At 47.5% G+C, this 13,274-nt stretch overlaps 1 protein-coding gene across 1 annotated transcript in view; it reads left to right on the top strand.

The window, feature by feature from the left end:
- The first annotated feature begins 5,304 nt into the window (after window positions 1–5,304).
- The window catches only part of C10H11orf49 (chromosome 10 C11orf49 homolog), a 128,528-nt gene continuing 120,558 nt past the window's right edge, over window positions 5,305–13,274 (top strand). The window contains exon 1 of the mRNA XM_040409180.1: window positions 5,305–5,401. Within this exon, the coding sequence (XP_040265114.1) occupies window positions 5,359–5,401 (43 nt within the window). The 5' untranslated portion in view covers window positions 5,305–5,358. The remainder of the gene's footprint in view (window positions 5,402–13,274) is intronic.

Here is a 13,274-nt window from a genome sequence, read left to right on the forward strand (position 1 = left end):
AAAGGAGCCAGGAGCGCTGTGGCTGGAGGACCCCGGATTTCCCGGGGTCCGTTCACCACCAAGCGCTGCTCCAAAAGAAGTGAATGGGAGTGCACCGCGCATGCGTGCCCCATGCTCCTGTTCATTTCTATGGGGCAGACGGCAATAGCCGAGCCAGTGCTCAGCTATTTTCGGCGGCCCCATAGAAATGAATGGAGGGCGGCTGCGCATGCGCAGTGCGCCCTCTGTTCATTTCCCGGCTCTGTTCTCATTGCCTGTTGGAGGACCCGCACCTATCAGACAATAGGGGCATATCCTAGCGATATGCCTCCATTGTCTGAGATGTGAAAACCCCTTTAACAGCATTTACAGCAGCCACATGGGCCATAGACATAACTTCTATGGGAGCGTTTTCTAGGCATGCTCTGTGACCTGTGCAGAGGTCAGGAGGGAGCAGATAAGCTGCGATATCACCTGCTGTAAAGGGTGGACCTTGTGTTATCTATATGTAGGTGATATCTGTCCGGTAATGATAAGTAAATGAGTGATTTGTACAGACCAAGAATTAAATGTAACGCCCAGAGCGAAAAACAGCAGGGTTTTATGTTATGTATTTTTTAAATATATATTGATGTAAAAAATTTGAAATAACATCTCCAAAGATCCTTTAACAACATTATTTCAACAATAGGTTATTTTCTGATTTCCTTTACCTAACAAATGCAGCAAAAATCATATTGCTAGCCCTAAATATAAAAAAAGTTCATAGCTGTGCAACCCCCCCCCCCCAAAAAACCCCAAAAACAAAACAAAAAAAAAATCAAACAGCTAAACTATGTCTCTTCCTAAAGGCCAAATTATCCTGATCCGAAACTCCAGATTAGCAGATGTGCTCAACCATTAGGTTCCAGATCAGTGGAGTTTTTACTGTAGATTAGTCCCCTGTATTTTAGATTTTTTTTTATTAAATTCCGGTTTAATTTTAAACCAGCTCTCCTACTACTAAGGGCTCATGAGCATGAACATATTTTTTTTCTGCATCCCATACACATTTTTGGGGGGTCGGATGTGGACCCATTCACTTCAGTGGGGCTGCAAAAGATGCGGACAGCGCACCAGGTGCTGTCCACATCCGTATGTCCATTCCGTGGCCCCACGAATAAATAGAACATGTCCCGTTCTTGTCCTTTTTACGGAACCAGGATAGTACGGTTCTACAGAAGGCAGGACGTCCCATTCCGCAAAATGCAGAACACACACGGCTGATATCTTGCAGATCCACAATTTGCAGACTGCAAAACAGGTTGCGATCAAGTGCACGAGCCCTAAAAGTTATCACTGCGCCCTGACGAAAAGCCGACAACCAAGCAGTTGTCAGGCACCGAATCTAGACTGCTGAAGTGCAATTAGATCCAGCCCATGGGGGTTGTTAGGTAAACAAGCTGACAGCAGGCAGCCGCCATAAATCGTGCTAGACACCTCTGCCGCCTCATAGGTGACATCAGGACGGCCAGACAAAACGTGTCAAAACAGCTGGTGGGCGCATTCCAGTTGTCAGAGATAAATCCTCATCACACAGCCCTTCTTCTCTGGAAGGTACATTGTTTTAATCATACTTCCTCCCGATCCGACCAGTGTTCCCATTTTTTTTCACTTTCGGAAAAGTGATATATTTTTTTAAATTCTAGGGTGAAATCAATCCCACATTGTCCATGTATGTCGCTGCACATGTACTTTGGCTTCTTATAGCTTATTAAACACTTCTGGAGGGTAATAGTAGATGGAAAACCTGAACCTGGGCCAAGCCAGTATGGAATTTTAGTTTTATACCCGGCTCTTACTTTTTTTTTTCTCTCTTTTATATTATTTATTATATCGCTGTATATATAATTTGTGACAATTGGACTCTGTTCAAATTGGCATTAAAGGGAATGTCTCACACATTTTATTTATTATATTTATTTTATTTAAAGGGGTTCTTCTAGACTGTAAACCAATGCAGTTGAGAAAGGCTGGATGGGCCGAAACGCGTCCTGTTATTACTTTCTTAGTTACAACAATAAAAGAACACAACTGATTGAAAACTAGAACGCTGCTGGGACCTTTTTTGCTGTAAACCAATGGTCAGGGGCTGGGCATGGGAACAGACGTCTTCAGATTATTTTGAGCTTCCAGCGCTGAGGTCCTGTTTCTGCCTCTTCTGGCCCCTGCTGGACCACATGCAGGGGCGAAGCTATAGGGGGTGCAGAGGTAACAGTCGCTACCGGACCCAGGAGCCTGAGGGGGCCCAAAGACCCTTGTGCCGCATAAGAAGACACTGGTATTGTAGAAAGTGCATGCTGGTCAAGGTTTACCTCTGGCTGGAGGGAAGGGGTTAGGTCAAGAATTTGGCATGGGGGGGGGGTGCCGTTTCAATTTTTGCCTCAGGCAGCAGGAAGACTATGTGCTTCCCTACCCCTGGCCCTGACCTGACCACAAAGCACTGAGGGAAGGGGGCCCCAAGCTGAACTCTTGCACCAGGGGCCATGAGCCTTTAGCTACTACACCCCTGAGTGCATGCATGTTGCCTCTGCCGGACTTAGCAGTGACGGGTGCAGGAACGGCACGTGACCAAGATCACCACTGATGTCATCTGGAAGTGACTAAGACAAGAGCTCTATGCTGGAGCCAAAGCACTTTGTGCAGCGAGTCGCAGAACATGGAGGATGGCAGCGGTGGTGGCGGCGAGGATGGGAGTAGTTGTATTCACGCTAGCAGTCCTCACTCTGGCACTCCCTGGTCCGTGCAGTGCATGGAGGGGTGCAACCCATCTTTCCCTCGGGGCACACACTAGACTTTGGAGTCTTCTGCCTGGTGAGCCCTTGGCTGGGGTGCCCATGATGTTGGGTGAATGGCTGGTGGGGTGGAGGGCAGGAGAGCAGGGGACCAGATCAGATGTGGAGAGCGATGACCAGGCCGGCTTCATTATAGTAAATAAAATCTCTCTTTTACTGAATAGATTGTGGCAGAGAAAATGGATCAGTCCCCATTGACTTGCATTGGGGGTCATGCCGGATCCGTCTTGCTCCGCATCCCACATGTTGCGGTTTGCTCTCCGGTCTGGGAACGCAACTAAACGGAACGGAATGCATTTTGGAGCACTCCGTTCTGTTCAGTTTCGTCCCCAACAAAACTGAAGCGTTTTTTTCTGGTATTGAGCCCCTATGACGGATCTCAATACCGGAAAACTAAAACGCCAGTTAACTATTTCCCTCCCATACACAGCCTTTTGGAATACATAATGCATAGTAAAGACACATTAGCCATTTATACCACTGAAAGTGTATAGTTAGCATCTCAGTAAACACCCAGAATTTTTCTTTTTTTCTGGACAACTTATCCCAAAATCATGGACAGCCATCATTTTTTACGGACAAATAGGAAAATCATAATGAATGATAAAGATTATAAGTAATACAGATCTATAGCTCAATATACTGATAAGATCTCACTACCAGCATATAGGCCTCTTGCACACGAACGTATTTTCATTCCGTGTCCGTTCCGTTTTTTTTGCGGACCGTATACGGAATCATTCATTTCAATGGCTCCGAAAAAAGAGGGAAGGTACCCCGCGTGCATTCCATTTCCTTATTTCCGTTTCGCACAAAAATAGAACATGTCCTATTATTGTCCGCATTACGGCCAAGGCTAGTGCTGTTCTATAAAGGACCAGCTGTTACGTTCCGCAAAATACGGAATGCACACGGATGTCATCCGTATTTTTTGCGGACCGCAAAATACATACGGTCGTGTGCAAGAGGCCCTACTGTGAGCTGTAAAATGATGATGATAACCACCAAAATAATCTAGACTTGTACCACCAGTCTGAAAAAAATCACGGACACATCTTTTTTTTTTCACAGACACAGGAAAAAAGTGGACGGTTGGCAACCCTGGTAAACATCCTAACAACCGTAGAAGTAAACCATGACATATTATAACATTAACTGTTTAGCTGTGAACCAGGGGGTCACTGAACACATACCTAAGTCTGCTGTAGGATGAAGGTCCAAGCCTCAAAAACATGTAAGAAGGGACAAGGCCAGTGACATGTAATGTGCTGCAGCAATTTTTTCTATAATGAGCCACACCTCTTATCCCACCCAATCCCCTTTGTGGCCCCCACACAGAAATGGTGCCCCCTTATTGCCTTCCCACACAAAAAAAATGGCCCCTTAGTGCCCCAACACAGTAAGAATGTCACCCTAGTGTCACTTACAGAATATGATGCCACTTTGGGGAATGCACACAGAATATGATGCCCCCTTAGTGCCCCCTCACAGTAGGATGTTTCCTAAGTGCCTCCCTCACAGCGGGGTGATCCCTTGGTGCCCCACACAGTTTGTTGCTGCTTTTGTGCCCCTGACACAGTACGATGCCCCCTTAATGCCTCGCCACACAGTATGATGATCCCTTAAGTGCTCCCCACACAGAATGAGGCCCCTTAAGTGCCCACCACCAAAATGAAGCCCTCTAAGCCCCCCCCCCTACCCACACACACACCGTATGATGTGCCCCTCCTCACAGAATGATGCCCACTAAAGGGGCTGTCCACTTTTTTTGATATGAACGTGATATCACCTGGCCTAGAAAAAAACGCAAGAAGGCTGCGGCGCTACTGTGAGCGCCGGTGCCCTTCTCTAGCAACTGATCAGTGGGGGTCCCAGGTGTCAGAACCCCACAGATCAGATACTGATGACATCATCAGTAAAAACATCTTGAAAACCCCCTTTAAAGGGTCACTGAGTTTTGGTAGAACTTTTGGTATGTCAAAGGGACATTTGATAGGTGGGGGTCTGATTGCTGAGACCCCCACTGATCCATAGGAGACCGGAGAAGTGCTTGCATATCACGGCCTCTCTCATCGCTGCAGGAGACGAGATCAATAGAAGTCTATGGGCAGGATGGGATCGGTGGGGGTCTCAGCAATCAGACCCCCACCTATCAAAACTTTTGATATGTCCCTATGACATAAGATAAGTTTTAGCAATACTCAGTGACCTTTTTAAGGGACTGTCCTTTATGTTTCAATTTGTAGTCATCACTCACATGACCTGTATACATTTCATTTCCTCCTTTTTATGTACTTCGTTGTTTTCCCTTTGTCTTCAGCTCTTGGTCTAAAGTAGCTTCTCATATGAACTCTCTGTCTACTGACCGATCGTAACTGTTGTAGGAACCTAACTGCATAGTGGAAGTTTCCCTCCGGAAGGTAGTGACGTTACACAGGAACTTACTGTTTCTATGGTTACCGGAGACGCGGCCTATTGAACCTGCGCCTTTGATCAATGACGTAACTAGAAGGAGACCTTTCTTTGAGAATACAGGAGCAGCAGGATGAGCCCGGAGCGTCTCTCACAGTCCGGTCCGGAGTACCTGGGTGAGAATCAGTCTGTGGGGATGCGGTACAATAGTGTGCAACCTGTAAAGTGTTCCGGGTTAGGGTTGAATGAAAAGAACGAAATGCACTAGTCCGCTGTTGAAAATACATGTGTGTGTATATGTAATATATATATATATATAATGTATACAGATACCCTTGTGGTTACATTGAACATAGGGCTAGGACTGCCTCCCTGTCTCACCCTGTAAATTATGTAGATAAAGGTAGTACTGCCTCCCTGTCTCTACCTGTGAATGATGTAGGTACAGATAGTACTGCCTCCCTGTCTCTACCTGTAAACGATGTAGGTACAGATAGTGCTGTCTCCCTGTCACTCCCTGTACATGATGTAGATACAGATAGTACTGCCTCCCTGTCTCTACCTGTACATGATGTAGGTACAGATAGTACTGCCTCCCTGTCACTTCCTGTACATGATGTAGGTACAGATAGTACTGCCTCCCTGTCACTCCCTGTACATGATGTAGGTACAGATAGTACTGCCTCCCTGTCTCTACCTGTGAATGATGTAGGTACAGATAGTACTGCCTCCCTGTCTCTACCTGTGAATGATGTAGGTACAGATAGTACTGCCTCCCTGTCTCTACCTGTGAATGATGTAGGTACAGATAGTACTGCCTCCCTGTCTCTACCTGTACATGATGTAGGTACAGATAGTACTGCCTCCCTGTCTCTACCTGTACATGATGTAGGTACAGATAGTACTGCCTCCCTGTCTCTACCTGTACATGATGTAGGTACAGATAGTACTGCCTCCCTGTCTCTACCTGTACATGATATAGGTGTGCAGCGGGCCGCCCCCCCTGGGACCCTAAAGGATGACTCGAGTACCCAGGTGTAGGAATCGCCGAGTGGTACAGGGTCGCCGAAAATGTCCCTTTATGTTGAGTGCGAGTGTCACTGTGCTCCTACCTGGATACAGCTGGAACCCCCAGGCGTTGGCTCCGAAGAAGACAAATAGGGGGTAGTAATTGAGGGATGAAAGAAGTAACTTGAGTCCAGACCTTGTATGCAGTTGAGTAACAGCTTTACTTTTAATACATTTTCTCCAAAACAGTTTACAGACTTTGTCTTGGTCCCAGCAGGCTTTAGCATTCAATTTGGCAGGCAAACTCAACTCTGCTACATCTGTTGCTCTCTGACTCTGCTGAACTAACAGGCCGGCTGTATAACTCAGCTTCATTCTGTAGTCTGACTCTTGATTAAGTTATGCCAGGGAATCTCTCTCCTGGCTCCTAAGGTTTCAGGCTTCTTCCTCCAGGGCCAGCAGAGCTGAGGGTGCTCTGGCTGGCTTGGCTAGGCTAGGGCACGTCCAGCAGAGACGTGCCCTGCTGCACACCTTACCCCTAGTAGGGGGTAAGCTAGAACTGACTAGAAACTGGGACCCACCCTTCCTGCAGGAAGTAGGACTCGCCCACACCTCCACAGAGGGGGGCTAGAATGGAATGGAAAGCGTCATTCTACCTAACTGTAGCTCTGCCATTTACGCTGCCACCTGCTGGTGAACCAGACACATTACATTTGAACACAACAGTTACATAGAAATAGGATTGCACAGTGTAGTGGACCTGAAATAGGTACACAAGATGACATTATATTAGACAGTAGCGGGGTGAAGAAGTGGTAATGCCACTCTGGGGCGTTACAGGTACAGATAGTACTGACTCCCTGTCTCTCCCTGTAAATTATGTAGATAAAGATAGTACTGTCTCCCTGTCTCTCCCTGTAAATTATGTAGGTACAGATAGTGCTGCCTCCCTGTCTCTCCCTGTACAAGATGTAGGTACAGATAGTGCTGCCTCCCTGTACATGATGTAGGTACAGATAGTGCTGCCTCCCTGTCTCTCCCTGTACATGATGTAGGTACAGATAGTGCTGCCTCCCTGTCTCTCCCTGTACATGTAGGTACAGATGGTGCTGCCTCCCTGTCTCTCCCTGTACATGATGTAGGTACAGATGGTGCTGCCTCCCTGTCTCTCCCTGTACATGATGTAGGTACAGATGGTGCTGCCTCCCAGTCTCTCCCTGTACATGATGTAGGTACAGATAGTTCTACCTCCCTGTCTCTCCGTTTACATGCTGTAGGTACAGATAGTACTGCCTCCCTATCTTTCCCTGTAAATTATGTAGATAAAGATAGTACTGCCTCCCTGTCTCTCCCTGTAAATGATGTAGGTACAGATAGTGCTGCCTCCCTGTCTCTCCCTGTAAATGATGTAGATAAAGATAGTACTGCCTCCCTGTAAATGATGTAGGTACAGATAGTGCTGCCTCCCTGTCTCTCCCTGTACAAGATGTAGGTACAGATAGTGCTGACTCCCTGTCTCTCCCTGTAAATTATGTAAATAAAGATAGTACTGCCTCCCTGTCTCTCCCTGTAAACGATGAAGGTACAGACAGTACTGCCTCCCTGTCTCTACCTGTACATGATGTAGGTACAGATAGTACTGCCTCCCTGTCTCTACCTGTACATGATGTAGGTACAGATAGTACTGCCTCCCTGTCTCTACCTGTACATGATGTAGGTACAGATAGTACTGCCTCCCTGTCTCTACCTGTACATGATATAGGTGTGCAGCGGGCCGCCCCCCCTGGGACCCTAAAGGATGACTCGAGTACCCAGGTGTAGGAATCGCCGAGTGGTACAGGGTCGCCGAAAATGTCCCTTTATGTTGAGTGCGAGTGTCACTGTGCTCCTAACTGGATACAGCTGGAACCCCCAGGCGTTGGCTCCGAAGCAGACAAATAGGGGGTAGTAATTGAGGGATGAAAGAAGTAACTTGAGTCCAGACCTTGTATGCAGTTGAGTAACAGCTTTACTTTTAATACATTTTCTCCAAAACAGTTTACAGACTTTGTCTTGGTCCCAGCAGGCTTTAGCATTCAATTTGGCAGGCAAACTCAACTCTGCTACATCTGTTGCTCTCTGACTCTGCTGAACTAACAGGCCGGCTGTATAACTCAGCTTCATTCTGTAGTCTGACTCTTGATTAAGTTATGCCGGGGAATCTCTCTCCTGGCTCCTAAGGTTTCAGGCTTCTTCCTCCAGGGCCAGCAGAGCTGAGGGTGCTCTGGCTGGCTTGGCTAGGCTAGGGCACGTCCAGCAGAGACGTGCCCTGCTGCACACCTTACCCCTAGTAGGGGGTAAGCTAGAACTGACTAGAAACTGGGACCCACCCTTCCTGCAGGAAGTAGGACTCGCCCACACCTCCACAGAGGGGGGCTAGAATGGAATGGAAAGCGTCATTCTACCTAACTGTAGCTCTGCCATTTACGCTGCCACCTGCTGGTGAACCAGACACATTACATTTGAACACAACAGTTACATAGAAATAGGATTGCACAGTGTAGTGGACCTGAAATAGGTACACAAGATGACATTATATTAGACAGTAGCGGGGTGAAGAAGTGGTAATGCCACTCTGGGGCGTTACAGGTACAGATAGTACTGACTCCCTGTCTCTCCCTGTAAATTATGTAGATAAAGATAGTACTGTCTCCCTGTCTCTCCCTGTAAATTATGTAGGTACAGATAGTGCTGCCTCCCTGTCTCTCCCTGTACAAGATGTAGGTACAGATAGTGCTGCCTCCCTGTACATGATGTAGGTACAGATAGTGCTGCCTCCCTGTCTCTCCCTGTACATGATGTAGGTACAGATAGTGCTGCCTCCCTGTCTCTCCCTGTACATGTAGGTACAGATGGTGCTGCCTCCCTGTCTCTCCCTGTACATGATGTAGGTACAGATGGTGCTGCCTCCCAGTCTCTCCCTGTACATGATGTAGGTACAGATAGTTCTACCTCCCTGTCTCTCCGTTTACATGCTGTAGGTACAGATAGTACTGCCTCCCTATCTTTCCCTGTAAATTATGTAGATAAAGATAGTACTGCCTCCCTGTCTCTCCCTGTAAATGATGTAGGTACAGATAGTGCTGCCTCCCTGTCTCTCCCTGTAAATGATGTAGATAAAGATAGTACTGCCTCCCTGTAAATGATGTAGGTACAGATAGTGCTGCCTCCCTGTCTCTCCCTGTACAAGATGTAGGTACAGATAGTGCTGACTCCCTGTCTCTCCCTGTAAATTATGTAAATAAAGATAGTACTGCCTCCCTGTCTCTCCCTGTAAACGATGAAGGTACAGACAGTACTGCCTCCCTGTCTCTTCGTGTACAAGATGTAGGTACAGATAGTACTGACTCCCTGTCTCTACCTGTACATGATGTAGGTACAGATAGTACTGCCTCCCTGTCTCTACCTGTACATGATGTAGGTACAGATAGTACTGCCTCCCTGTCTCTACCTGTACATGATGTAGGTACAGACAGTACTGCCTCCCTGTCTCTACCTGTACATGATGTAGGTACAGACCGTACTGCCTCCCTGTCTCTCCCTGTAAATGATGGAGGTACAGACAGTACTGCCTCCCTGTCTCTCCCTGTAAATGATGAAGGTACAGATAGTACTGCCTCCCTGTCTCCCCCTGTAAATGATGTAGGTACAGATAGTACTGCCTCCCTGTCTCCCCCTGTAAATGATGTAGGTACAGATAGTACTGCCTCCCTGCCTCTCCCTGTAAATGATGTAGGTACAGATAGTACTGCCTCCCTGCCTCTCCCTGTAAATGATGTCGGTACAGATAGTACTGTTTCCCTGTCTCTCGCTGTAAATGATGTAGGTACAGACCCCTGTCTCTCGCTGTAAATGATGTAGGTACAGACAGTACTGCCTCCCTGTCTCTCGCTGTAAATGATGTAGGTACAGACAGTACTGCCTCCCTGTCTCTCGCTGTAAATGATGTAGGTACAGACAGTACTGCCTCCTTGTCTCTCGCTGTAAATGATGGAGGTACAGATAGTTCTGCCTCCCTGTCTCTCCCTGTAAATGATGGAGGTACAGATAGTACTGCCTCCCTGCCTCTCCCTGTAAATGATGTAGGTACAGATAGTACTGCCTCCCTGTCTCTACCTGTAAACGATGTAGGTACAGATAGTGCTGCCTCCCTGTCACTCCCTGTACATGATGTAGGTACAGATAGTACTGCCTCCCTGTCTCTACCTGTACATGATGTAGGTACAGATAGTACTGCCTCCCTGTCACTTCCTGTACATGATGTAGGTACAGATAGTACTGCCTCCCTGTCACTCCCTGTACATGATGTAGGTACAGATAGTACTGCCTCCCTGTCTCTACCTGTGAATGATGTAGGTACAGATAGTACTGCCTCCCTGTCTCTACCTGTGAATGATGTAGGTACAGATAGTACTGCCTCCCTGTCTCTACCTGTACATGATGTAGGTACAGATAGTACTGCCTCCCTGTCTCTACCTGTACATGATGTAGGTACAGATAGTACTGCCTCCCTGTCTCTACCTGTACATGATATAGGTGTGCAGCGGGCCGCCCCCCCTGGGACCCTAAAGGATGACTCGAGTACCCAGGTGTAGGAATCGCCGAGTGGTACAGGGTCGCCGAAAATGTCCCTTTATGTTGAGTGCGAGTGTCACTGTGCTCCTACCTGGATACAGCTGGAACCCCCAGGCGTTGGCTCCGAAGCAGACAAATAGGGGGTAGTAATTGAGGGATGAAAGAAGTAACTTGAGTCCAGACCTTGTATGCAGTTGAGTAACAGCTTTACTTTTAATACATTTTCTCCAAAACAGTTTACAGACTTTGTCTTGGTCCCAGCAGGCTTTAGCATTCAATTTGGCAGGCAAACTCAACTCTGCTACATCTGTTGCTCTCTGACTCTGCTGAACTAACAGGCCGGCTGTATAACTCAGCTTCATTCTGTAGTCTGACTCTTGATTAAGTTATGCCGGGGAATCTCTCTCCTGGCTCCTAAGGTTTCAGGCTTCTTCCTCCAGGGCCAGCAGAGCTGAGGGTGCTCTGGCTGGCTTGGCTAGGCTAGGGCACGTCCAGCAGAGACGTGCCCTGCTGCACACCTTACCCCTAGTAGGGGGTAAGCTAGAACTGACTAGAAACTGGGACCCACCCTTCCTGCAGGAAGTAGGACTCGCCCACACCTCCACAGAGGGGGGCTAGAATGGAATGGAAAGCGTCATTCTACCTAACTGTAGCTCTGCCATTTACGCTGCCACCTGCTGGTGAACCAGACACATTACATTTGAACACAACAGTTACATAGAAATAGGATTGCACAGTGTAGTGGACCTGAAATAAGTACACAAGATGACATTATATTAGACAGTAGCGGGGTGAAGAAGTGGTAATGCCACTCTGGGGCGTTACAGGTACAGATAGTACTGCCTCCCTGTCTCTCGCTGTAAATGATGTAGGTACAGACAGTACTGCCTCCCTGTCTCTCGCTGTAAATGATGTAGGTACAGACAGTACTGCCTCCCTGTCTCTCGCTGTAAATGATGGAGGTACAGATAGTTCTGCCTCCCTGTCTCTCCCTGTAAATGATGTAGGTACAGATAGTTCTGCCTCCCTGTCTCTCGCTGTAAATGATGGAGGTACAGATAGTACTGCCTCCCTGTCACTCCCTGTACATGATGTAGGTACAGACAGTACTGCCTCCCAGTCTCTCCCTGTACATGATGTAGGTACAGACAGTACTGCCTCCCAGTCTCTCCCTGTACATGATGTAGGTACAGACAGTACTGCCTCCCTGTCTCTCGCTGTAAATGATGGAGGTACAGATAGTACTGCCTCCCTGCCTCTCCCTGTAAATGATGTAGGTACAGATAGTACTGCCTCCCTGTCTCTCCATGTAAATGATGGAGGTACAGACAGTACTGCCTCCCTGTCTCTCCCTGTGAATGGTGTAGGTACAGACAGTACTGCCTCCCTGTCTCTCCCTGTAAACGATGTAGGTACAGATAGTACTGCCTCCCTGTCTCCCCCTGGTAAATGATGTAGGTACAGATAGTACTGCCTCCCTGTCTCCCCCTGGTAAATGATGTAGGTACAGATAGTACTGCCTCCCTGTCTCCCCCTGGTAAATGATGTCGGTACAGATAGTACTGCCTCCCTGTCTCCCCCTGTACATGATGTAGGTACAGATAGTACTGCCTCCCTGTCTCCCCCTGGTAAATGATGTCGGTACAGATAGTACTGCCTCCCTGTCTCTCCCTGTACATGATGTCGGTACAGATAGTACTGCCTCCCTGTCTCTCCCTGTACATGATGTAGGTACAGATAGTACTGCCTCCCTGTCTCTCCCTGTAGCTGAGAGCAAGACATGACAAGTTGAGTCATTACTGCACTATGAATAACCACAAGACGACCGTCGCCTCCCGTTTGGATGACATAATAATCGGAATAGCAGCTAATAATATTATTAAAGGAGTTGGTGTGAAATCCATTTCTCTTGGTAGATTTCAGAAAGCAGGTTTTCATCATGATGTTGTCCTGCAGAAAACACACTAAATTGTCTGGAAAATTGAAGGGATTTTGGCGGTGCAGTGGGAATAACAGAGCAGCAATCCTGGGATGTGTCTAGCTCTTTAATGATGGGTTCACATCAGAGTGAGTCACTGAGGAGACGGAAGTTCATATAGAGGCCCATAAATCTAATTATAACAAAACCGTCTTGAGGGACTCTTTCTTTAGAGGCCTTAAAGGGGTTTTCCGGCACAATAACAATTGCTGGAAAAGGTCTGAGTGACTTAAAGGGCTTCTCTTGGAGATCCTGCTGTGTGTTGATTCGACGAGGGACGATAGTTTGCTCAGTACTTACCTCTCCGTCGCAGCGCCGATACCTCCGCTGTGTTGCCGAGTCTTCCTGTTCAGCTGCCTTCACAGTATATTCGGATGGGACCTTAGTGGAACATTTCGCGTTCAGTTCCGGTGGTCATGTGAGTGAAGCAGCGATGGTGGGATCATTGG

Source organism: Bufo bufo, chromosome 10 (assembly GCF_905171765.1).
Source record: "Bufo bufo chromosome 10, aBufBuf1.1, whole genome shotgun sequence".
Lineage (NCBI taxonomy): Eukaryota > Metazoa > Chordata > Amphibia > Anura > Bufonidae > Bufo > Bufo bufo.